The sequence below is a fragment of the Dipodomys ordii genome, unplaced genomic scaffold (assembly GCF_000151885.1).
Source record: "Dipodomys ordii isolate 6190 unplaced genomic scaffold, Dord_2.0 Scaffold72, whole genome shotgun sequence".
Taxonomy (NCBI): domain Eukaryota; kingdom Metazoa; phylum Chordata; class Mammalia; order Rodentia; family Heteromyidae; genus Dipodomys; species Dipodomys ordii.
The window spans coordinates 2,261,217-2,288,824 of NW_012267288.1; the positions used below are offsets into that span (position 1 = coordinate 2,261,217).

The following is a 27,608-nucleotide window of genomic DNA, read 5'->3' on the forward strand; positions in this document are numbered from 1 at the left end:
GAATTTCATGTGTGTCTTGCCTAAGAATTTCTTTTATTTTCATAAGATCTGAAGATAATCACTTAGATTCTCATTTTAAATTGTGAAACTTTCATTCACTTATATGCCTTTAAATCTCTGGTAGTTGATTTTTTTGTGTGTATAGATTTGGGTGGTAACTAATAATATTATTGTCACCATAATGATTTAGTGAATAATTCAACACTTGTACACAGCTAGGTCATGACTACCTTGTCCAAATATAGGTTTTCATAACTGTGCTTCTGGGGTCTCAGTTCTGTGTACTTGCTCTATTATAATTCCAATTTTACACTGTCTTGTGTAGAACATATCCATAACATATGCTGATGGTCTTTTCTGGGATATCATGAATATTTGCCACTTGCTTTTCTTATTAAATTTAGTTTAAGTATTTACAAATACCATGCCATAAGTATTTAAAACTACAACATGATATATATGATCAATATAACAATATGATATATCAATTAAAACTAAATATATTTTTTAATTTTTTAAGAAGTTATAGTCAGCACCAGTGGCTCATGCCTATAATGCTAGCTACTTAGAAAGCTAAGACCTAGAGGATCACGGTCCAGAGCCAGAAAAGTCCATGAGACTCTATATCTATAATAAGTAATAAGAACCAAGCTAGAGTCCTGAGCTAAGTGGTAGAACTCCAGCTTGCTTGCTGAGCAATTATTATGCTCAATACCAGCATAAATAAATAAATAGGAAGTTACAAACACATACATAAAAGTACTATGCATATATGATACTTCTGGAGTTGTATTAGATATATAAAAGGATGTGTGTGATAACTGGCAGATTTGTGATATTTAGTAGTTTATCATCAAACAGAGACTGTCTTCTATTCATTGAGATTTCAACTTACTATTCTCCTTTATTGTCTTTGAGATTTTCAGGAATTATTTTTTACAGGAGCAATAATGTATTTTAGTTTACTTGTTGGCACAAATCCAGAATCTGAGAGCATTTTTTACTTTATAATGCTAATACATATTCTAGAATATCTAGTCCACAACTTTCTTCACCAGAAAAGACTTATGCAGATTCTTTTTACCTGTGGTTTTTAATTTAAATATGTGGCCATTTTGTATTTGTTTTATCTTTCAACTTGTTGTGTATGTGTGTTTAGAAAACAACAACAACAAAACTTCTCCATTTGTTTTGTAGGTGGAAAATGTTAATCAGTGAAAAAAATCACTTTTGGTCAGTAGGAATTACACGAAGCAGATCTGAAGGAAATTTGGTTGACATGGAAGCCCGAAAACTTTCAAAAACTTGCAATATTACAGGTACAGTATATTTATTAATATAGCTAACAGTATACCTAATAGTATAACTATAGTAACATTTTCCAACATTAAAAAATTTGTATGAGTTTTTAAAAAAATTATGAGATTCCCACCATTATCATAGACATATGTATCACGGAATTCGGTATTGTGGAAAATAGGTAAAATAAATCCACATTATTGGAATACAGTAAATATCGTAAAGAAGCAAACAGTCATTAATAAGTAAACTTATAGAGCCTTGTGTGATAGCACACATAGGTAATCCTAACAACTTGGGAGGTGGAAATCAGGAGGATTTTTTTTAAGGCCATTCCAAGCTTTAATAAATAAAATCAAAGTGTTATGTGCCTGGTACATGAGAAAGCTAAATAGGAGAATTGTGGCATAAATATGAGACCCGATTGGGGCTCCCGTGGCTCAAGCCTGTAATCCAAGCTACTCAGGAGGCTGAGATCTGAGGATCACGGTTCAAATACAGCCTGGGCAGGAAAGTTCATGAGACTCTTATCTCCAATACACCGCTCAGAAAACTGAAAGTGGTGCTGTGGTACAAGTGGTAGAGTGCTCGCCTTGAGCTGAAGAGCTGAGGGACAGCGCCCAGGCCCAGAGTTCAAGACCCACGACTGACAAAAAAAAGACACCCAATTAAAAAAAAACAGAAAAACAAAAAAACAACTAAAATTAAAAGAGGTTGGTGGCATCTTTTAATTAGGACAGCTTCTGTCTAGCAAGTGGAAGACTCTGAGTTCAAACCCTGGTACTGACAAAGTTTCAGTATGCTTTAAATATAGTGAATTTGAGGGTAAAGAGATCTCTGGAGGTTGGAGGACCTAATTGTTTTTCATAGAACAGAAAACCATTGAACTGATCCTCAAAGAAAAACAAAATGTTAGGAGAGAAACTAGACAGAAGGATAAATAAGAGAAATTTTCCTATATTATATAAAATACATCTTCCAATTTTTAATGTGCAACATTTAGAATCCTTTAAATCAAGTAAAAATTCTATGCATATTGAACAAAACAGTGTGATGGTTCTCTAGAATCAATTTTTTTTTTAGAGAACCTCTGTTAATTTGGTTGCTCATTCTTGCTTTTATTTTCTCTAAAGCAGTAGAGACTCACCAAGTCCCCAGGGTCATTAGTGACATTTTTTGTGAAATGACCAAATATGAGTCATTCTTAACACATCAAAAAATGGCTTCAATATTATAAGATATAGGGGAATTCTTATACTAGAAATGCAAATGCTTTAATGTGTTACAAAGTCCTTAAATGCTCACTTTACAAAGTAATTATCAATGTCTAGTGCTTGTGATAAGACATATTGGGTCAATACAAAGTCATCAAAGACCCAGTGAATTCCTGCCAGGAGGAAATCCAATGGTGGTCTGTTATATCAATGTTCTTTTTCCACATACACACATGCACACACATGCGCACACACACACACACACACTTCAATGTTATTAAGGTTATCACCCCTTTAACAGCTACTTACCAGGTATTAAAATATACTGAAAAATGTATCAATGCATGGACCTAGAATAAATCATGCTAAGTGAAGTAAGCCAAGTTCAGAAGACAAAGGGTGTATGTTTTCTTTCATACATAGAAGCTAGATCTAGAAGTTAATTGGGCATGATCATTTTTATAGGACTCTAGGCATTTACATACTAACAGACTAAAGGAGGATACAATCAGGTGAGAAATCCAAAGGCATAACTTCTCTGAACAGCTAAAATACAATTTATGGAAAGGAAATCTAGGAAACAGAAGCATGGATTTTTGTTGTGCTGTAGGTGGTGGTGGTAGTTTTCATTGGCTTTTGGGATTGGTTTGAGGTGGGGGAAGGAGGGACACAGACAGGAAGGAGGAAGTGTGATTCAATATATACTATATGGAAAATTACTATGTGACTGATGGGCAGGTATGGGAGGGGGAAACTGGGGGAAAGTGAAGGAAGAGATGACATTGTCCAAAAAAAGAAATGTACTCATTACCTGACATATGAAATGAGATGACATTGTCCAAAAAAAAGTACTCATTACCTGACATATTTACAACACTTGAATAGTATTATATTATATTAATAATATATAGTAATATAATAAAAATTTTCAATGCAAAGTTGCCAGAAAATAAGGAATTAACAATGACCATTAAATTAAGCAATTAATTTAGGTATTTTATAGATGTATTTGATGTTGCTATTTAATTTTGAATCCTATCTGAAAAGAAAAGCATTAAATTGAAATGCTAGATATAATGGCAACGACTAATTTGTGTTTTAGAAAATTCAGAATAATTGAATCAGTTCAAATGTTTGCCTTTGTGAACAAAATGAAACATGACATAATGCATACATACATGCATGGTAGTTTAAGGCAGTGTGTTAAAACATTACATTGTTTATATTGCAATATATTGCTTATCTATTAATATGTTTATATATAGATGCATTGCTATATATATATATATATATACATATATATATATATATCCTAGTGACTAAAGATAAATATAGTCAAAATTTTCTTTTCCTTATTTTCAAATGAGACCTAATTATAGTTTTGTATTAGATAATAGACCGGATCAAAAAAGTCAAGTAAAAAGCCGTGTTTGGACTTCTGAGCTTGATCTTGGTTGTAACTCTGAGTGCCTCTTGTGTTTCACTTTGTTTTTGTTTACATGACAAGAATGCCACAACTGGCCAGATGCTCCTGCTCTTCCAGTTCCTGATACCTCCAAAGCTCCCAATCCATTCTGGAATGAACTGTCCGCTTCTAACCCATTTTTGGACGACATAACCCAGCTGAGAAACACCCAGAAGAGAAATACCATTTCCATTCTGAAGGAAGATCCTTTTCTGTTTTTAAGAGAAATAGAAACGGGAAATTCTTTCGATTCTTCGGGTGATGAACTCGATGTGCATCAGTTGCTCAGGCAGTCTTCCTCCAGGAAATCGGTAAGATCGAAAAGTGTCTCAGAACTGCTGCACATTTTAGATGACATGGCACGTGCTTGTCAGAGTATGCATAACTCTGACCAGATCCTAGCTCAGGACTTAGAATGGCTTCAGAATGATCGGGAAGCTTATAAAATGGCCTGGTTAAGTCAACGCCAGCTGGCCCGCTCCTGCCTGGATTTGAATACAATTCACCAGAGTCCTGGCTGGGCTCAGACTCAAGTTGCAGAGACCATCAGCGTTTGTAAATTAAACCACCAAGGAGGCTCTGTACAGTTACCTGAATCGGATATCACTGTTCATGTGCCCCAAGGCCATGTGGCTGTGGGAGAATTCCAGGAGGTCTCTCTAAGAGCTTTCCTAGATCCTCCACAAATACTTAACCATCATCTTTCATGCACTGTCAGCCCTCTGTTGGAAATCATGTTAAGCAACCTTAATACAATGGAAGCTATTTTGCTGGAGATGAAAATTGGGGCTGAAGTGAGAAAGGATCCTTTCAGCCAAGTCATGACAGAAATAGTGTGTTTACACAGTCAGCACAAAGAGGGCCCTTTCAAAGTGTTAAACAACTGCTATATATATGAAGACACTATCCAAGTCAAGTTAATTGACTTGAGTCAGGTGATGTATATAGTGATTGCTGCCCAGGCTAAAGCCATTCGGCCACCGGCTGCCACCATTTGGGATTATATCCACAAAACCACCTCGATTGGCATTTATGGACCGAAATACATCCACCCCAGTTTCACGGCTGTTTTCACAGTTTGTGGACACAGCTATATGCCATGCAAACTTACAGTCTCAGATATCAGTAAAGGTGGAAAAAATACATCTCCAGTTGTGTTTCAGCTCTGGGGAAAGCATTCCTTTTCACTTGACAAGCCCCAGGATCTAAACATTTCTGTTTTCTCATGTGATCCTGATTTTGAAGTAAAGGTAGAAGGAGAAAAGGAAGAAATTAAACAAAAGCAGTTGGAAGCAGGGGACATAATTCACCGACAAGTTTTATTTTCTTTGGTTGATCACAAAGACATGCACTTGTTCGTCTTCCGAGTTCAGGTGGCGCCTCCCAATGGTAGGCCAATTTCACAGTTCTTTATCACTTCACCTGATCCAGCACCAAATCTGAAAAGGCTCTCATATCTGCCAGATTCTTTGCAGAAACGAAAAGAAGCCAAGTCTTCTCCTCTACCACCAGCAGTGCGTGTGAAATACCCCACATTTCAGAATAAAAAAGTGAACTTTACGAACTACGGTGTAACCCTGAAGACTGTGCTGAGACAAAGCAAGATAGAATACTTGCTCGAATATTTTAAAGGGGACACAATAGCTCTCCTGGGAGAAGGGAAGGTAAAAGCCATTGGACACTCCAAAGTAAAAGAGTGGTATGTGGGCGTCCTCAGGGGTAAGGTTGGCCTTGTGCATTGCAAAAATGTCAAGATAATCCTAAAAGAGCAAGTTATGGGTACGTCTGATACGGAGTGTACCACAAGGAACCTTCTTGAACAGATTGCCCTGCCCTTTAAAAAACTGACGTATATATACTCAGTTGTATTGACGTTGGTGTCAGAAAAGGTCCATGATTGGAAAGTTTTAGCTGAGGTGCTGGGTTACTCACATTTGGCTCTGCAAGATTTTGATGGAATACAAACTGAAAAAGAATCAGAAAAGGTTTCTTTTGTTGTGAAGAAGTTAAAGGAAGATTGCCACGAAAATAGAAATACAAGGAAGTTTCTTTATGAACTTATTGTGGTGAGTATTTCTTGGCTATTATCATTTATTTATGATAAAGCACACATTACAATGATGATTATGATTATGATTTTATTTGCTTGTGGTACTAGGGATTGAACCCAGGGATGTATGCTTGCTAGGCAACTGAGCTGCCCGCCACCTGAGCCATGACCCTGGGCTTACCACAAGAAACATATGAGAAAAGAATTTTTTAAGTTGAAGTTTCAAAGATGTTTAAGACATTTTACAGAGAGTCTAGAATTTTTCCTACAATATCATGCAATCGGATTCTCAGATTTGAGATTCAATTTTTATTTGCTCAGAAAAGAGGTCCTCAAAGATTACTTTTAAAGAGGCAAAGATGAAAGATTCTATTTGTTCTGGGCTTAAAACTTAAGAGACATTTTCTCTTCCTTTTACAAATGTTTAGATAGCTCTTAAAACATCAGAGAACTGCCATATAATTAGATAAGAGAAAAACTTAAAAGTATCTTTTTCATCCTTGGAGGTCCACATTTTATTTAGCTTCACGTTCTTCTAACATATTATCAATATGCCTTGTTTGGAATTTAATATTCTTTTAAAAATATTTTTATTGTAAAGGTACTGTATAGAGGGGTTACAGTTACATGAGTAAGATAATGAGTACATTTCCTATTGAGCATTGCTCATCTCAGTGGACAGCTTAGTGGAAACTCATAAAGAATTATTTCGTCTTTATAAAAGTAGCAATTCATTGTGTTATTAAAATATCATTACCATATATATAATAATCATTAGAATGTTAATGTTTAAATAATAACTGTAATTTTCTGGCTGGTAGCAGATACTTTCTTGAAATAAAGTTTGTATGTTTATGTATGCTTTTGTGTGTGTGTTGAATAAAAAGTTTTGAATGTATGGTAGTATTCTATCTGTGAAAATCTATGCCCTGTAGGAGATAAATGAGATGATAAAAAATGATATAGAGAAGGAAGGTTTATATATATATATATATATATATATACACATACATATATAGTTAAGATACTGTATATATATATAATATATATAGTACATGAATAAGGTAATGAGTACATTTCCTATCAAGCATTGTTACCCCCTCCTTTGTTTTTTCCCTACCATCCTTTCCCTTTCTACCTCCCCCCACCCCAAAGTTGTAAAGTTCATTTTCAACATAGTGTCTTATACATCTCATTGTTACTATGGGTCAACCTGTATCCTTGTAGAGGGAGAAACTTTTAATCAGGTACAAACAGAAAGAAAAACAGGAGAATCAATTTGATCTGTGACATTAACAATAATTTACATATTAAAGATATAAATACATAAAAACATTTAATTGTTTTCAAAGTTTATTATAACTCACAATGACACCAAAAGGACTTAAACTTAAAAAGCCCAATATCCTTTTGGTGAGTGGACAGATTTCCTTTTGGTATGCTATTTTTTCCACTTAATCCGGTCTTGTGGCTATTGAATGCTATAAGCTACTCTATTTGGTACAAGCTGAAAATTCATTTTCAGTAGTTCATTTGCAGCATGTATCCATAAAACATTGATATTGGAACTGTATTCTTTGTTCTCTTGGTGGCTGGAGAGAAAGTTTCATTGCCTAATTATTTGAAAGTTTAAGCCTGATCAGATTTCAACTTTTTGGCTTCAGTAGCGAATTAGGCAATGCTGATGGAAATCAGGTCCCAATGGGTGCCCCAAACTTACACTCATCCTCAGTGGAGCTGTAGGAGTTCCGTGTGAGAGTTTTAGGCCTGTCTACCTGATAGAAAGACAGTTGAGCATGGGGTATAGAGTTGCCTCTTGAAACTTTATTTGCATAAAAGTATAATTTTTTATACTCTGTGATGCCTTTCTGTTTCTTGTTTAAACTTCATTTCATTTCAAAGAATTAGGAGAGTTAAAAATAATTAAGTAGAGATGGTGAGTTATGCACATGAAGTCCTATATTTTGAGGATATGGATTTTAAACTCAGGTTTTATGATTCCAAATGCTGATTTTGAAACCCTAAAGGAAGATACCACTCTACATAGTGGTAAAACCATTTAATAATGCTTCAGGGCCTGCTGGGGCCATAACTCCCAGTATAAAAGCGGGAATCTTGTAAACTCTATATAAAAACCATACGTAATCCTTCTAATTTTATATCTCATGGGCAATAAATAAGGACTTCAATAGTTGTCTTCATCACTTGTTTTTACTTAATGTGTCATACTTGTAGGTAGCACATCTAAGTGCCAGTATCAGATTTATTTCCTAATTTGAACAGATAAATACAGACGGACCTAATTACATCTGAAATGTATCCAAGACAAAACAGAAACTACTAGACTTATTTGACCATGCAGGGTGAGTGACAAAGTCCAGGGGCTGAATGAAAGAAGAAAGACTCTGATGGCTTTCTATTTCACATTGCAGGAGATGGTCTTATTTTTAAAACCCTTATATATAACACAATTACATTAGTGGTAAGGAACATAGGTAGTTGTTTCAAAATTTATAAACACCAATACTTTTGTTCAATTGAAGGTGTGTCATATTTTTATTCAGTATGCATATATCCTAGGAAATTTTAAATCACATTTTAGTGAAGCATAAAATAATGTGTACCATTACTAGTGTTCTCATTCTTCACACACACACACACACACACACACACACACACACACACACGCATGTGCATGCACACGCCACTTGTTAGTCTTCCAGTAAGGGAAGACTATTTTTTGTGCATGAATGATCACTACTAGACTCATAGATTATCACCTGTTACCACATCAGAGTAATTTTGAAGTGTGCAGTTCACCTTTCTCCTTTTACAATGAAAGATATCAAAACACATATTAGTTGACAAATATTAATTGATTAACCTAAAATCCATAATTAACCATTGAGTTTGTCCTATATCTTCCCTATTTCTGATTTAGTTATGGCTACCATCTTTGGCTTGTTAAATTTGCCTAAAATTGAGCCAATATTTTGAGTTTGAAAAAAATCCAATTATATGGTGGAGAAAAGAAAGACCTACAATTTCTGGAATACTAAATGAAAAGTCAAAGTGACTTGCTTTTCATGATGATGTATAATTGCTGTCTCAGGGTCTGCTAAAGATGGATTGCCAAGGGTTAGTGGCACATCTAATCCAGGAGGCTGTTATTCTGACCTCAGCAGTCAAACTTGGAAAAGGCTGGAGAGAACTTGCTGAAAAGGTTGTACGGCTCACAAAGCAACAAATGGAGGCATATGAAATTCCCCATCGTGGCAGAACTGGAGATATTTCTGTAGAGGTAAGATCTGTGTTTTATCTAGTTCAATGGTGAAAACTTTCAGGCCAAACAAATGTTTTCAAGCCTGGACCACATGTATGGATTAATTGAAATGTCCACAAACAACTACCACCTGAAGTGACTACCCTTGTAAACCCATTGAAACTACCTGAAATAATACTAATACGCACACTCTAAAAGGTGTGGAAGGCCATTACAATATATTGACATTTTTCCTGTTGTTTTTCATATTAACATAGCTTTTGACCAGATTAGCTGATCAAAATGGATTGATAAGAAGTCAGGGCAAAACAAATAAAGAGAAGAACCTGGGGAGGGGGCAGAGAGAATGCAGGAAAACATTCAATGTATATCCTACAAAATTAAGAAGAATGAAGGGGTGGGTTGGAGGGATGGGTTTGAATATTGAAAGGGGTGACATTGATCAAGATTTGTTATATTCATCAACTGCTTTATTAAATGGCAACTCCTTTGTATAAGCACTTAAACATAATAAAAATCAGGGATTTTTTTTTTTTTTTTTTTTTGCTGGTTATGGGGCCTGAACTCTGGGCCTGGGCTCTGTCCCTCAGCTCTTCCACTCAAGGCAAACACTCTACCACTTGAGCCATAGTGCCACTTCTGGTTTTCTGAGTGGTTTATTGGAGATAAGTGTCTCACAGACTTCTCCTGCTCTGTCTGGCTTTGAACCATGATTCTCAGATCTCAGCCTCCTGAGTAGTTGGATTTACAGGTGTGAGCCACAGGTGCCCAGCATAAAATAAGTTTTTTAAAAAAGGAAGACAGGGCTTTTAAGAGCTTATGTCATTTGACAGTTAATTTTGATGGGAAGCCTTTGAATCAAGACAAGGGAGGAAGATACAGTACTTAGAACTTACAGCCTCAGGCTTTTGATCAGTCATCTGTGATAGATGAGGAACACCAAGATAGTGGCTGATGTGGAGCCACTGATACTAGGGACAAATGCCTGAGAGTTCATTATCTTTTCTACAATTTTTCATACAGTAAGAATTATTGATATCCTATACAGAATTACAGTGTAAATATTTACCATACAAGTATAGTTTCTGTCCATATTCTAACAAACTAGCACTCACAGCAATGAGAAATAATTTTCATTCAATTAAATAAAATAAAATAGCATAACTAAACATAAATAAATAATAGAAATTAAAATATAAAACAAAATATTCCATAACATATATGAAGTATAAGAATATTCCATAAAAGTCTCTGTATCTTTTAAATTAAAAAAAATTCACAGTGTTTACAATCTTTATTGTAACTTGATCATGACATGGTAAAAACAAAAGCAATGTTTTCTACTTTTGAGGTATGATCTGGATGCTAGATTTTTTTGAGAATTTTCTTCCTCTGAAGTAACTGTTCCAGGTGGGTGATGAGGACAAAGCAGCCTTTGGATGAGGAGTGAAGCATTAAACCAAGTCAGCTGAAACCCAACAGCTGCAGGAAGTATCAGCAGACTGGCCATCTGGCCGGAAGCCTGGGCCTCCAGCAAGACCAGCTTAAAACATGACTAGCCAGGAGCAGCTGGAGATTGAGCACCTATTTCTCTCATAGACTATAGCTATCTCTATAAGCTTTGAAGGGCATTGCAACCTATAACTGAGCATACAACAGCTCTGAACACAGTGTACAATGTGGACACAGGCATTAGCTGAATGAAGATAAAGTGTAAGAAATCCTTAGGAATGAGATGAGAACCATATTAAGTGGAAAGTGCTATTCTGAGTTAGAAATTTCAGCTAACCAATTTAAAAAAACTGTCTAATTGAAACCTTATTTTTTCCATGATAAGTTCTTAAAGACTTTGTTGATAACTTTCAGAGGGTGAGCTGTTTTAGAAGCCTTTTTAATCATCTGGATTCTTTCTAATTGTGATTGTAGTTTATCTTCCCCCAATCTTGATGGAAGCCAACAAAAGCCTACTTTTCCATTATTTACTTTTACACACCCCAAATAATAAATGACTAAGTCTATGCTGGAGGCTAGAACTGCTCGGAAGCATAAAGGAAATCCCCTGGATGTTTTTCATGGTGTCACAATTTGATTTGTTTGATTAATACTAACAGTCATTACTCTGGTCCATGTTATTCAATACTTAGAAAAATCTAGGGTATGTTATTCTAAAGCTATTCCAATAACCAATAAAAATATGTACCTATTAGGCTATTTAAACTAAAGGATACTGTATGCTAATTTGCATTCTCCTAAAAACATATAGTTGTATAATTGTTTTCTCTTTGGAAGGATTTTTAAAAGTATGATCAATTTACAAATGAAGTAGTTGATTTCAGAACACACCGTTTGAACTGGGAGCCAAAGTGCAGAGAAAGGGAGCTGGCATTAGGGCAGGAAAGAGACCCACGTTCAGTGCCGTTTGCTGCTTTTGTTTCCTCTCAGGGCATACAAATTCCCAAAAGTGTTCCTGTATGTGTGTTGGCACCTATAGTTAGGCTGGGCTTTCTCTCACTCTTTTTTAACTTCTTTTTTTGTAAAATAAGTTTTTTATTGTGAGAATACTGTACAGAGGAGGGGTTACAATTACATGAGCAAGGTAATGAGTACATTTCTTATCAAGCATTGTTGCCTCCTCCTTGGTTTTTCCCCTACCATCCCTTCCCTAACCTCTCTATTCTCTTTGTTCCGCTCTTACCATATTTAACAGAGAGTGATCCGGCACTTGTCTGTCTCAGGCACACTTCCTAGAATATTACAAATATGACTTTTCTTGCGAACAGCAGTGTCTTTCAACAAACATTTGCAGAAGAGACACAAATATGATGGGCGATGTAGAAATATTTGTTGACTGGCCTTATTCTATAGAGTTAGAAGGTTGTGCTCCAAGTGCAACATGGTGAACCTCCACACTGAGCACCTGGGGCTTGGGCTCTCTCACTACTCACTTCATGCTTTCTTTGTTCTTATTCAAGCCATGTTACATTGCTTACCAACTTTTACCTGGATAACGTCAAGCCTCAAGCTGACTAAATAAGGGGGAATAGCGATAGTATGTTTTTTCCATTTTTTCTTGGAGATTTTTAAAAAATCTTTTCATGTTCTTTTCTAAAGTGAAGAAAGAGCCTTTCTGTGCAGAGTTTCGAGAATGTTAAATTAACCATCTCCCCAAATTAAATTTTAAGAAATTGTAATCTATTGTTATCATTCCTACATAAAACTATACACTGACAATTTGATTATAAGCAAATACAATTTACAGACTCTGATGGAAACAATATGTTTGGGAGATACAAAGATGTAACTCCTGCAAGGTTTTATTATACTCCCCTGGAAGTTCAGTGAAGCTAGCTTTCCTAATCTTAGTATTTTTGCCATCTCAGAAACCACTCACTTGCACAAAGTCATAATCAGCAGTGTATATCTTAAGTTTGTTTTGTGGTAACCATTGAACCAGTAAAAATGAAATTATCTTTTGTATTTTCTAGGAATCATCTTTACCCCTTTTCATTTTCTCACTAGCAGCTGGAGTGTTCAGGGCATCTATTCTATGTCTGATTTAAAGCTGGCAAAGTAGATGATATTGAAATGCTAATTTTATGCATTTTCTTAAGCAATTAAGAGATCCTTTTTATAATTCTCCCCCCTCATATATTTTTCTCTCTCCTCTTATCCTTGGCTCAATGTTCTATTCACCCACCTACTTCAGCAGATTTTCTGAGTATATAAATTCTCAACATTGAGTTTGGAACTACAAAAACACAAACAGAATACAAAACAAAGACATTTGTCTCTTGAAAGCTAAAATTTATTTAGTTTTTTAAATTTAATTTTGTCAAGGTGATGTATAGAAGCGTTACCGTTACATGAGTAAGGTAATGAGTTCATTTCTTGTCAAACATTGTTACCCCATCCCTCATTTTTCTCCCACTTTTCCTCCCTTCCACACCCACCCCCAAGTTGTAAAGTTCATTTCCAACATAATGTCTTGTGAGTATTGCTGTTGCATTGATTTACCTTTTGTCATTTGTCTCACCATTTTGTTGTTCCCCTTCCCTTCCCCAAATCAGATAAATGTATATGTAAGACATGGGGTAGAAAAAGCAAATATGGTGACAACAGTGCATAAACAAAAGGGGATAAAAAGAATGAAAACGAAATAATTTCACACAGTACATTAACAACAACAAAGAAAAACCTTGGAGTTTCCATATCTTGGAGCTCATTTCGATTATTGAAAGCTAAATTTAATGTTGGCGTGGAGATGGTTAATATTTGAATTGTTATAATATCTTAAGTTAGCATATAATTAAATAACAATTATGGTTGTAGTGATCATAGTTGCCATTACTTACTAAATGTCAGTCTTTCTGAACACTTTACAATATTTCATCAAATTTTGTAAGAAAGAAATGATAACCATTTGATTTTATACATATGCAAACTAAATGTGAATTCAATTAGGTGATTTATCCAAAGATTCATGGTTAATAAGTGATAGAACTATAGAATTTGATTTTTTATTTTTGATAGATTCTTTTTTGCTTTTTTTAAAATAAGTTTTTTATTGTGAAAATACCATACAGAGGGGTTACAATTACATGAGCAATGTAATGAGTACATTTCTTATCAAGCATTGTTGCCTCCTCCTTTGTTTTTTCCCTACCATCCCTGCCTCCCATCTCCATGACTACATTTCCCCCCCCCAAAGTTGTAAAGTTCGTTTTTCGACATAGCGTCTTATACATCTTATTGTTGCAATGGGTCCACCTGTATCCCTATTTAGACAATTTGTTTTTTCCCTCCGTTCCCCAAATTATACCAACATCAAATACAGTGAAAACAGGTTATACCATGGGGGAGGGATATACAAAGTAATAAAAAATCACCTTATAAATATGTTAGAAACAATAGCAAGAAAGAATAAACCACTTGTGTCCTTATCTTAGGGTTCATTTTGCCTAACGTCATCTTATCATCTTATCTGACCTTTTCTGCTTGTCTCAGACATATACTAGTTATTGCAAATAAGGGAAACCATGGGACCTATGTTTCTTTGGGCTTGGCTTACTTCACTTAATATAATTCTTTCAAGTCTTTCCATTTCCTAACAAATGGGGCAATGCCATTCTTTCTGTGGAGGCATAGAATTCCATTGTGTATATATACCATGTTTTCTTGATCCATTCATCTACTGAGGGGCATTTGGGTTGGTTCCATATCTTAGCTATGGTAAATAATGCTGCAATAAACATAGTAGTGCTGGTAGCTTTAGCATGGTCTTGTTTGTAATCCTTTGGGTAAATGTCCAAAAGTGGGATTGCTGGGTCATAGGGGAGCTCTGTTTGGAGTCTTATGAGCTATTTCCGGTGTTGTTTTAAACGTGGTTGTAACCACTATGCTAAGCTAATAATAAGCACTTTTAAAAATAGATAAAAGGGGCTGGGTGGTAGAGTGCTTGCTTTGCATGCATGAGGCCCTGGGTTCGATTCCTCATCACCAGCAGAAAAAGCCAGAAGTGGTGCTGTGGCTCAAGTGGTACAGCTAGCCTTGAGCTGAAGAGCTGAGGGACAGCGCCCAGGCCGAGTTCAGGCCCCACGACCTGTCAAAAAAAAGAAAAAAGAAAAAAAGTAAGAAATAGATCAAAGTTGTCAGGAATATTCAGGAAATATATTCTAGTCCCAAAGGATCCTTGAGAGGACTAGGAGAGCCCCCAGCTCTTAGTTACTTTTAAGTTCTAGAAGCCTTTGAAGAGAAAATTGGGGTAGAGGAGGATTTGCCATAATACTTATTGGGAGGTATGGTGGATGCAGATGCATATGTTGTTGGCATGGAGGGGGAGAGTCATTCACAGCACAGAAATAAAGTTTCTTCATTGGACTTCTGTCCCAATGGTACCACTTATTTTCCTAGGATCTTGAGGAAATTGTATGACTTTTCTAAACATTTTTTTTAATTTTTAAAATTGTTGTACAAAGGAGATGCCATTTAACAAAGCAGTTTATAAATGCAATGCATCTTGATCAGTGTCACCCCTTTCAACATTCTCATGCCTCTTTGACCTACTCCTTCGCTTACTTTTGTTAATTTTGTGATATATAAAATTAATTCTTCACTGCCTTCTCCTCCCCTTCCTACTCCATACACTGGACCCCACCACCCCCTTTCACAAGTACCCATTTCCTGGTGCTTATTTTATTGGGATTTGACTTTGTCTTTCTAAACAATTGCACTATTTGAGCTCTCCATAGAATCTACTATTCTTCAGTTCATTCATCTGTATCTCCTTGCATACCACCCAATGCGATTACTTATAACTTACAGGCTCATTCTAGCTAACACAAATGAGAGAAGCCATGGAACCTTTGTTTCTCTGGGCCTAACTTATTTCACTTAATTTTCCCAAGTCTTTCTATTGCCTTATGAATGGCACAATATCATTTTTTTCTAATGGATGAGTAAAATTCAATTGTTTGTATATACCACATTTTCTTAATCCATTCATCCGCTGAGGGGCATCTGGACTGACTCTGTAGCTTGGCTATGGTGAATAATGAAGTGATGAACATGGCGGTATGGTGGCTTTACTGTAACAGTGTTTGTTATCGATTGTATAAATGTCCAAACTCTCTGACTTACCAGATATTGGAAGAGAAAATGAAATATACACATGAAGTATTTTGGACCGTGCTCTGTGAATTGTAACCACTAAATAAATCATGTAATATAGCAACTATATGACAATGAATGTTTTTTGGAAAATAGAATAAATATGGTAATTTTTTTTACTAATATCACTGGGAAAGAATATAAAGAAGAAAAATGTCAGCAGTGATCTCAATATTTTTTTCTGAGAAACTAGTGGACTGCTAATGCAGGGGGAAATGAGAAAAGGCCTTAGCTGAATAGCTATTTTTATTGGGCTTAACAACATCCAATGTTCCCTGGAAAATGTCTCTTGAAAAGGTACAAGACTGTCCTCAGATTCTTATGGTTTTCTGGCTATCATGGCAACTTCTGAACTTTGTGTACAGGCATGCTGTATTGTCCAGGTTGGTCTTTGAGCCTGGTTCTGTTTAAACCTTATTACTTAAGCCTTTGTTCATTGTTGTTTTGCAGTGAGAATTTTACGTACATTTTCTTATAAGAAAAAGCATTGTGTGGAAATTCATGTATCAGTGATAAAGTATATAGAACATCTCTAATCTTTTCATATTTAAGCTGGAAATTTTCTTAGATTATCATCATCCACTTTACACAGTTTTATCCTTGCTGTAATATTCAATTTCAAAATGATACTTCCTTTTTTTAAGAGATGAAAGACAGAAGTCAAAGACATCATATTGAAATTTGTGGAGTAAACACATTACCTTTGACTTGATTCTGTATCATATGTCAAGTTATGCATGGAAAATCAAATAGAAATAATTATATCATGTTAAATGTTTTACATGTGTTTAATGTTAAGTGTTTTAAAGGTATTTATATGTGAAAAATCTTTCATTTTAGCTTAGATTTTCTTTACTAAGATCACATATACAATAAAGAATCTTAGAAAATCAAAATATAGTTAAGTATAAGGCCTACATCACTTACTACTTGAGATTGGTTCAAGAAGTGGGGAAGAGATGAGGTAGATTAATGCCGGGAGGTGAGTTTGATCAAGATACTTTGTATGTGTACATGGACAGATCAAAATGAAGTACCCTGGTACAAATAACTGATGCTAATGTTAAAAAACACTTGTTAACAAAAGCAATTTGGGGCCAATCTTTGGAGAAATGGTACTGAAATTATTACTTAGACAATCTGGATTTTTTCCCTGGATGTTTGATTATGGATTTTTACCAAAACATCAGATTCATTTGAGCACCTAATGTATGTTGGGGGATATTTTACATCTGTTCCTTTATAACCTTAATGCTTCTATCGCATTGAAGATACATTTTTCCCCTTTTGACAGGAGGGGAAAATCAAAGCCAAAAAATTCTATAGGCCACTGCAGATTTTAGAGCTGTACTGTCAATGGTATAAATTAAAACCTAAACATGTGCTCTTAAACCCTCTATCTCTTACCAGTGTATTTCCACTAACTTGATTTAATGTTTACCTAGAGAAACTGGATTATGGAAACTCAGTTTCTCCACATTTTGACATTCAGATTTCTCTACCAATAAATATTTCATGAAGGCAAGGAGTGCTACTAAGAAGAAAGCAATGAGGGCTGCTATCTAGGAGTTGGCTGTTACCCTGTGATGCTGGGCTTTAAAAAATATTTTTAAGTAGTTGTAAAAAGGAGTTTCAATTTAATATGTCTGTTTATGAAAACAATGTTGTCATTGAGCAGATAATCCAGAAAAGAATAAGACTTGTCTTATTGCGGTTTAAACAGCTCTTCGAGTGTGGGTCATGCTTAACTTGTTCCAAGTGATATTTTTATTGCACTTAGCAGGCTGTTCTAAGCACACTCTTCCTAGAGAAGCCTACATCAAATTTTAACTAAGCACCTTCTGAGAAAATAAGGACCCCTAATGTGTTACTTGCCCTTCTCCTTAAAGACTTACTAATTACATGAGATGTTAAACCCTACCAGGGTGCTGTGAATGATGAACTGAAGACAGTGCACATGCAATAGTTATTAAGAAGGAAAAAGTCCTAGTACTTCTTCAGCTGCTGGTACTTAAAATGAAACATGGCACCTAGTAATTTTATGAGAAAAGCAGGTGGATTATTAATTTTCAGATGTGGCAAATGTAATTATCCAGAGGTAGTTAAAATCAATTACATTCTTTATGCTATTCCTATTTTAAGAGTTTAAAAAGAGATCTGAAATGCTCTGCTCAAATGTGAATTGCTTTTTTTCACATCGTGGCTCACCATGTAATACATCATCTAATGAGCCTTATTGCCTTCCAGGAATAAGCACTCTAAATTTGGAACACTTTATCTTTTTGTATCTATTCCTATTTCCCATTTTCTTTTAGCATCCTATATATTATGTTTCCATTGCCTTTCTATATTTTACTTTCTCCTCTAATACTGAGAAGATAAAGCAAAAGAAAATATTGAGACTTAGGAAAACAGTGAGAGATTAAGTATTGTGGTATTACAAAACACATAGATGAAAAGTTAACCTTGTACTTTTATCAGCCTGTGCTTCCTATTCAAAGATGAACACACAAAACTATAAGGTAACTACAAACTATATGTAAACTGTAAACTATAAACTATGAAGGAACATGAAAAATGTAGCAGTAGAAGCACAAAGAAATGAAGATTATCTATCAATTATTTGTGATAGAAATGAGAAGGCTGAGAGAAGTGTTATATGATTAGAATAATCCAACACAAAAAATTCTTGGTGGCCATCCTTTCCTTCTGATTTGCTGAAGGCTAAGTTCACAACTTACCTTAATCATAGCATTAAACAAGGGTGGGAGAACTATTTTTTGAAAGCACAAAATAGACAGAAAGATAATATAATCTTGGAAGAGATCCTGGTAGACTACAATCTGTTTCTAGTCTTTGTAAGATGATATATAAATCAACCCAAAAAGATAATTATTTATTCTACTTACTTCACCTGTTTAAATATTTGCAGAAATGATTATTTTCCTGTGATTTGTTACAAAATGTAGAATCTTTTGTGACCTTGCTAGTATATTTTTATCTGGACAGAATTTCACAGAGTTAATAAATATATGCAAGTTACCTCTTGTGCTTTAGCCTTTGACAGCATATATTTGCTTTCATAAGAAAAACTAGAATAAATTAAGATAGAAAATGCTGAAGAAGTCAGTGTAGGTATTTAAATTTTTACATCCATATGTCATATACCTCTTCCATAGCTGATATTTGCTTATTAAAGGAAAACTAGCTTCTGAAATTGAGTGTTTTTATCATTGTATCTAGTACATAAGTACTGAATTATGTTATTTCTTGCTTCTTCCCAATTTCTTTCCATACTAACCCTCTATACTATGTTTGGATTTTTGTCTAAAGGAAGATAACTTTTTCCTCTTGGAGGCTTTAGTTTTAGCCTCAATAATCCTAAATGTTTTATTTATCAAGGTAAGGAGTTAAAAGCATAAACTGCTAGTATATGTCTGAGTCAAGCAGAAAAGGTCAGATAAGTTGATATTAGGGGAATGAACCCCAAGATAAGTATTCAAATACTTTTTCTTTCATGCAATTGTTTCTAATATATTTATAAGATGATTTCTATGTTGCTTTGTATGTCCTTCCCCCATGGTATAACCCCTGCTTTCACTGTATTTGATGTTGTTATAATTTGTGGAGGGGAAGGGCAAAAACAAATTGTTTAACTAGGGATACAGGTGGACCCTTTGCAACAATGAGATGTACAAGTCATTATGTTGAAAAACGAACTTTACAACTTTGGTGGGGGGGGAGGACTGGGTGGGGGGTGGGGGGAGTAGGGGAAGGGATGGGAAGGGGAAACAAAGAGGAGGCAACAATGCTCGTTATCTTGCCCATGTAATTGTAACGCCTCTGTATATGTTTGATATTGGCAAAAAAACATAAACCGCATCTCCATTGAAGAGCATTAATTTTTATATGTTTTTCTTTGTAAAAAAAATGCCTCTGTTTTCTGCTTCTTATACTTCCAATTCACTCTCTGTTTCTATAATACCCAGATTCCACATGACCAGGTATTCTGGGTCTTTCATTTCTTTGGCATTTCTTCATACCTGTTGTCTACCATTTGTTATGATTTCCAGGCTACCATCTCCAAAGTTACCAAAAACCTGATAACTAGATTCCCACATACCATGAGTTGTAGTTAGAATGGAAGTCCTTTGCTTGCAGTATGGTGGTAAGTGTTCAACACTGGAAAACCTCTCATTTATAGCTCATGCTGACTTCCATAGTATGCATACTTCAATCCTGGATGGTTTGTAGTGTCTAATGTGTCACTAAATAACATCAGCAGTGAGGGGCTCTGGAGTCAGCCCCAGCCAGTCACTGATGTCCTTTGGGGGAAGCTTCGAGTCTCTGGCATTCCTCCTATTTTCTATCACTGATTCTGACTTCTCTCTATTCTTTCATTTCTCCTGTATCTGTCTTTATCCATGAATTCAAATTTAGTTGAAGTATATATTTTTATCTCTTTATTCTCTTCCTTTACAGTTTCTTTAATTCATAGATTTTTCTCCATCACTGTAACTGGAATGATGCCCAACTTGATTCTCTGAGGATCATCTCTCCATTGCAGGTCATCTCCCCACCCCCATTTTACCTCTAGTTTTAGCTCTACTCATTAGACCTAAACTAAGTAGAACTCGAAACTCAATAGAGTTAAAACTAGGCTTCCTACTTTGCCCCATGCAAAAAAATTACTAACTTTCCTCCAAATACTTAAAAAATATTACATGAAAACGACATACTGGACATTTCATAGAACTTAATTAGGACTTAGGAAATATTATCCGTATTTTATAGATGGTAAAAATTCAAACCCAATTGACTTCAGTGTTTCAATGTATCCTGTCCAATAGTTAATGGAACTGGGATGTGAACACAAAGTCATATCAGCAGACCCCAAGTTCTTTCTGTTATAACATTATGGCTCTTGGTCAGTGGAAAGATCATTTTCTCCTCACACTACTTAAACCATGCTAGTAAATTTGGATTTCCTTTTTAATCTGTTGTTAATTATTGAATCCTTTCTCCTCACACACTGTGCCAGTATTTGAGTAAATGTTTTCTCTTTCTTTCAGGGCTGTAAGCTTCTAAAAAAAAAGAGTACTGGTGGCTGATGACAGTAATTTTAGCTGTTAAGGAGGCCAAGATTTGAGGACAGTGGTTCAAAACCATCTGGGGAAAAATGTCCCTGAGATTCTTATCTCCAAGTAACAAGCAAAAATTTAGAAGTGGAGCCTACCTCAAATGGTATCACATCAGTGTTGAACAACAAAAAAGCCAAGCAATTGCTCAAGGCCTCAAGTTCAAGCCCCTTGACTGACACACACACACACACACACACACACACACACACACACACACACACACACACACACACAGAGCAAGAGCAAATGTCTTTGTTTTATTCCCCGCTGTAACAGAATTTCTGGTAGCAGTAGGCACTAAGTACATCTTTAATAAATAAGATAGTTAAGGAATAAAGATATATTTTGAACAGATTCACTTCATTTCTCCTCTAATAGCAATGATCACCTTAGAGTCTTTGATGATTTTATATGATAGGAGATCAAATAATAGGAGATCAAATATATAACAGGAGATCAAATAATAGGAGATCAAATTTTACACAAGAAATATGCAAATTTAGTTTGATGCAAGATGAACAAGAAGAAAAAACATTCCAAATGTACTAGGATTTTAGTGGAAACTATTATACCCATTTCTGTACAGATCATGATTTAAGCTTCGGTGAATATCAAATGACTTCAGGGAAATGTCCTTCCTTGCATTTCTGATTATTACAGGTGACTTCTTACACTTTCAAGAATCTTCCTTAAAGAACAAGACTCAGCACTCAAAACCCAAATATCTATGCAAACGCCTCTGAATTATAAGAGCTAGCTTCACTGTTATGCAGTCAGTAAGTGGCAAATATGTGGAGGTTGTGGGCACTTTGCTGCTGTTCATGAATAGATGTATCTCTGGAGCTTTCTCAAGTCTGTAGTCTCTAGTTATGTATCACTTTTATGTATTTCACTGCTCACGATTGAGTGTGACTCAGGGTTCTTCTATAGATAGCAATCCACAGAGCTGTGACAAGATCTATGACTCAGAGTTTGTACCTTGGAAAGTTGATGAGACCATTTCGACTATTTATGAGTACAAAGGTACCTGAATGCCCTCACATTATCAACTTGAAATTTGTAAGTGGCATTTTCAGAACTATTTTATAATAATCTACTAATCTATTATCTTATAATTGAAATCCTGTCAGTTCTTGTTCATCATTAATATTTCCAAATACATTTCAAGTTTCTTGCCAGACCTGATCACAAAGAAATTTAGAACAGTTTTAGAAGACAATAGTTGTCAATATCATTCTTGAAACTAGTACATGAGAAATTAAAAACTAGTGTACCAATTGATTGAGCATCTGAAACTTTTTGGTGAGTACAGTGTGGAACCTAAGTCCCAGAGCTGTAACAGACAGGAAAGACTCACTACAAAATCATTTGTTCATTTAGTGCTTAGTATCTCATTTGGTCAGTGAGAGCCAAGTTTGAGTTTGGCAAAAGGCTTCCATTGCTGAGCTACTAGTGCCAATCTATACTGTGGGAAACTTGCTTTCAATATAAATCTACATAGATAAATGGGACCACATACTAGTCACATGTTTCAGGGGCAGAAGATACAATTCTCTGTAAATAGGATTTGTGAGGGTAAAGCTCAGATACATAACACTGAGTTGATTTCTATTGCTGTAGTGCCTACCATAACATGATATAATTTTGATAATTGTCTTTTACTGTCTACTTTGTAGAACTGAGCTCGTCATAATTGAGAGTAGGGATATTCATGCCTTCTCAGGAATACCGATTTAGACAACTACTCTGTGAGCCCTTTACATGGATTGACTCAAAATATAAGAAAACCTCTTGCTTCGTTGGGTCTTCAATTATTCCTTCTTTAATGGTAGCTTATGCACTGATAACAGAGGAAGAAAACAAATTCTAACTCAAGGCCCCACTTCATGTGATATTACACTTAATGGAAGCTCTATTTTAAGAGATCGATTCTGCATAATGTTAAGCCCAGAGTCTGTGCTCCTACATTTTGCAAATGATAAAATCACAACTGAGTTAATTTCAAACAAGTAGTGAGTAATAAAATTTACATTCTAAATATTCCCATTACAAGTGCATGCTCATTTTGTTATTTTTCTAGAAAAGGGTTGTTTAAATCTGTGTGTGTGTGTGTGTGTGTGTGTGTGTGTGTGTGTGTGCTCGCTCATTCGCTTGTCTTATTTGGCTTGCTTTTGTCTCTATTCTCTCTGAGCCTAGTTGCCTTGGTTACCATTACATACGTGCTTGCATGTGAAATTTCCTTTTGACGTACATTTATTTCTATGGAAACAGTGATGTCACTGGTGTGGGTAGGTGTTAAGAAAGAGCAAAGTAACTAACTATTGAATATTGATCTTTCCTTTGGTTCTAACAATAAGTTTTCCTGACCAAATGATTTGCTTTAAGTCATTAAAGCCATTTTGGAATTAAAGAGCTATATTTTTGTTTGTATTTTGATGTGATCATCAAAACATTTTTCTTTGTTTATAGACTTGCTTGCCTAGCATGACATGTAAGTTTTAGAGTTCCTTTTTCTGATATGCAGTGACATAAAACTCATGAATAGACATGTATAACTATAAGAGTTACTTATTTTTTTAAAAAGTAATGATAGGGTTAGGAGCTAGGGCCTTGTGTGTGTGAGGTCAGTATTCTACCATTTGTAAAACCCCCATCCCTTTCTTGCTTTTGTTATTTTTCTGGATAGGGTTTGCTTTTTGTTTAAAATTTTATTTGCATAAAGTTATTAAAGAAGGGTGTTTCATTGTGACATCATGCATACATACAATGTACCCCAATCAAGCCACACTTTCTTTCTCCCTCAACGCCTGCCCCATTTTAAAATAATTTCAACAGGTTTCATGTTTCCCTTTTCACATATGATACAAAATACTTTGACCTTGTTCACACTCTGCAATGGCTATCCTCCCTCCTGCTGGTCATAGCCCCCACCAACACAGCCAGTTTTATTTTCTGGTCATTATTTAAGATGTATTCATTTTACAAAGGAGTTTTACAGTGGCATTTTGCGTGTGTAAATTATTATATTTTAGTCTGATCAGTCCTCTGTAAGTACTCTTCAAGTATTCTCTCTACTCCTGTCTCATTGTTTTTTTTATTGTGAAAATATTGTACAGAAGGGTTACAATTACATGGGCAAGATAGCGAGTACATTTCTTATCAAGCATTCTCTCATTGTTTAATAATTTTCAGTGTAATGCTTTATGCAGGATCTTGATTTTTGCCTATGGCAGCCTCTGACTTCCACCCCCTACCTATGATTCCCTTGTATTTGGAATTACAGGCATGTGCTGCCACACCCCGCTAAGAGTTATTACTGTAACCTTAAGTGTCCCTCAGAAAGTGAAGTCTGTAGTAATAACAAACGTTATTGTCAAAAAATGGTTCAAGTGATTTTATATCCACGTCAAGGCAATGGGCAATAAATGATGGGTTAGAAGTAAAAAGACTGTAATTGTAATCATTGTTTAAAATTATATCTCTAGTTTTATGCAAACAGGACTATAACCAGGTAATGATACTTATTAAAACATGTTTTTCTATGGTATCAAATAAGCCCCTGTAGAACTATAGTCTACTTTCTCTTAGGTATTAGGAGGCTGTCAATGTGGGTTGTTTTTTTTTTTTTTGGTGGAGGGAATCATCAATATCTCTCTCCTTCTGCTCCTCCTGCACAATCCTCCAGCCTAATCTGTTTTCTTTCCAGATGATGTGGAAGCCTGCCTATGACTTTCTGTATAATTGGAGTTCACACTATGGAAACAGCTATAGAGATGTGTTGCAAGACCTTCAATCAGCTTTAGACAGAATGAAAAACCCTGTGACCAAACAGTGGAGAGACCTAACTGGAACTTTAATATTGGTGAATTCTTTGGAGGTGTTGAGGGTAACTGCATTCTCTACATCTGAGGAAGTATGGTAAAGAACAGCATGTTTACAAGGGCAGGGAGAATGGCAGGGTGAGGGACAAATGTAAGTATATGTGCTTAAAAGAAACGAATCTCAAAAACTGTATCATATTTATTTTCTTTTTTTTTAAACCTGGTGAAAGTAATGCCTTGCATTGTATCCAGAGTTGGATTTTATCATCAAACACCTTCTCAGTGCATGATTCAAAGGCAAACATTAGCTGCTTCATTGCTGAGAAAGCAAAGACAAGTCACTTTTTACCTCTTTTGAAGTTGCTTTCAATTTTCTTCAGTTAAAACAAATTACGACGAATAATATCACACAGATGTATGTGAATCAAGAGTGGGCAAAGGGACCTGGAGTTTCCTGGCAGACTAGAAAAGGGGAGGAGCCCATCGCAGAACTGCAAGCTTCCTGTCCATGGTCTCATGTTCCTTGGTGTTGCTGGCCAACATCACGCCCAGGCTTCATGTGGAGAAGTGAAGGACTGAAGAAATCAACCAAGGCCAGCATAAAGTAGAACATCTGCAAAATTCATAACCTGTAGCCGAATAGCAAAAAGAATAATAAATAGGAAAGAATATTGAAGCTTACAGCAAAATTGCAGTTACTCCATTTTAAGTGAAGCTTGTTCATCTTTTTTAGCCTGTCGTGAAAGATTGCCTCAAGGAAAATATGAGTTATCAGAAATTTGCTGTCTGTATACATGGGCCTAGTGTTTTTATCTCTACTTCCTTCAGTATCTTGGGACCTATCTAATCATGCCTAACGGGCTTCATCTGTAAGATCCAAATGCAAAGTAGTTCTCTGGTTCTGAGGGATTTTTTAAATAACAAAAGTTATTAAAAACAACAACCATCACCAAACGCTGATTTATCATTGTTGATATAACAACTTTAACTGCCACAAATATAAGGCATCTTTGTGCATGCTTGCATAAACATATATATCCTGTGTGTGTTTTACAAAGCTTATAGGAAACAAGGCTAACTTAAGAAGATGGTTAGTATAAATACTGACACCTGGCAGAATTCACAGAGATGTTCCATGCCTTGCAATATGCCCAATCCTCTGACAGACTGGCAATGTTTATGATTTTGGTCCTTTGCTTACTTTTTCACTTGACAGATGGGAGTATATGGCAGGCACATAGGTAGGAGTGTGGGGAATCATGATCTCTGACTTCAACATTAGTAAGTGATAGAGATACACATATAAAATATGATACGATTAAGTATGAAATGGCATCTAGAATGATAGTTAAGGTGGAGAGATTACTGTGATGCTCAGAGATGCAGAGACAGAAGAGCCATCCTATGAGTTTGTATGCCAGGATCTGGTACATTTTCTGTGGTGAAGAAACAGGTTAAAAGAAGACCGGGCATTACCCTGATACAAGAAATGATACTGGATGTGCCATAGCTCTCCAAGCAAAAGAGCTCTTGGGAATGCAGGGATCCAGGGAAGGAGTACAGGAAGGAGGAGGTCACAGTAGACGGGGATGAGGCCACACCAGGGCCATAAAAACCACAAAGATTTAGAAAGGAATGACACATCCTTAAAGATAATGTGGATGAGCTGAATAAGGACTTTGTTTTGAGATCCTGAATAAAACATGTCCATTTGGCTAAAAAAGTAAAAGCAGAATCTTTTTTAGAGCGTTTAATACACCCACCCTGGGGCATTTGGTATGCTAGCAAAGGTAATTTGAATTGGAGAGTTTTAGAACAATCCTTAAGGCTTTCAATATTTATATCTGATGATTGAGAAAAAAAGACACAACCAAAAAACCTACAACAGCTTCACCAAGGAGTTATGTACACACATTCAAGGACAGAATTTATTTCAATTGAAAATAAATTTAGAAGGAAGGAAGAAAAAAGATCTAATTAGTTAGTTTGGGATACAACCATTTTAAATGATGATTTTGCTGTCTTTTGGACATTCTTGGAATTAGCATGTCAGTAAACCAGAGGATTTCGGAAGGGACAGTAAGGAATTAATAACTGGGTTTTTTCAGGCTACAAGCTGTGAGAAGACAGAAGACTTGTTCACTGATTAGTGTGGTAAGACTCAATAAGTCATTCCAGGTTACACCTCATCATGTTTTTAGACTGTGGTTGGGGATTTTAAGAAGAGTTTAAAAAATGAAAAACATTGCTAAGGATGGAACAATGGTTTAAATATTAATACACACAAAGTTATCTCATGATCAGAAAACAAATCTTTCTGGGGAATTTTTTGACTATGTCTAAACATTCTATTATTAAATTATTCCAGTATTTTGACCTAATTTGTTTCTTCTTTTCTGAATTATATGTTTTCTTGCTTGAATGTATTTTCTTAATAGAAAAGGTTAACTTAGAACTGCATTTAGTATTTGGCAGAAGTCAAATAAATTAATAAGGCACTTACAAACTATATTTGACATCATTATAAGCATCAAAGGTTATTCATCTACAACTTCTTGGAGCATTTCTAAAGTGGAAAAGGCTTAGATGACTTTTTCTATTCTTCAGTCTCTTCATCTAATGATGCATGAATTAGTTTCTCATTCAGTCCCTAGCTTGAAATGTGACAA

The 27,608-nt window shown here is 35.4% G+C and overlaps 1 protein-coding gene across 1 annotated transcript; it reads left to right on the forward strand.

Annotated features, from left to right (window-relative positions):
- The first annotated feature begins 1,204 nt into the window (after nt 1-1,204).
- Nucleotides 1,205-25,057, forward strand: Macc1 (metastasis associated in colon cancer 1). Its single transcript, XM_013024015.1, has 4 exons — nt 1,205-1,319; nt 4,021-6,044; nt 9,141-9,329; nt 24,825-25,057. Exons 1-4 carry the CDS (start codon nt 1,205-1,207, stop codon nt 25,038-25,040), a joined length of 2,544 nt encoding a protein of 847 aa, XP_012879469.1. The 3' UTR covers nt 25,041-25,057.
- Nucleotides 25,058-27,608: the final 2,551 nt, after the last annotated feature.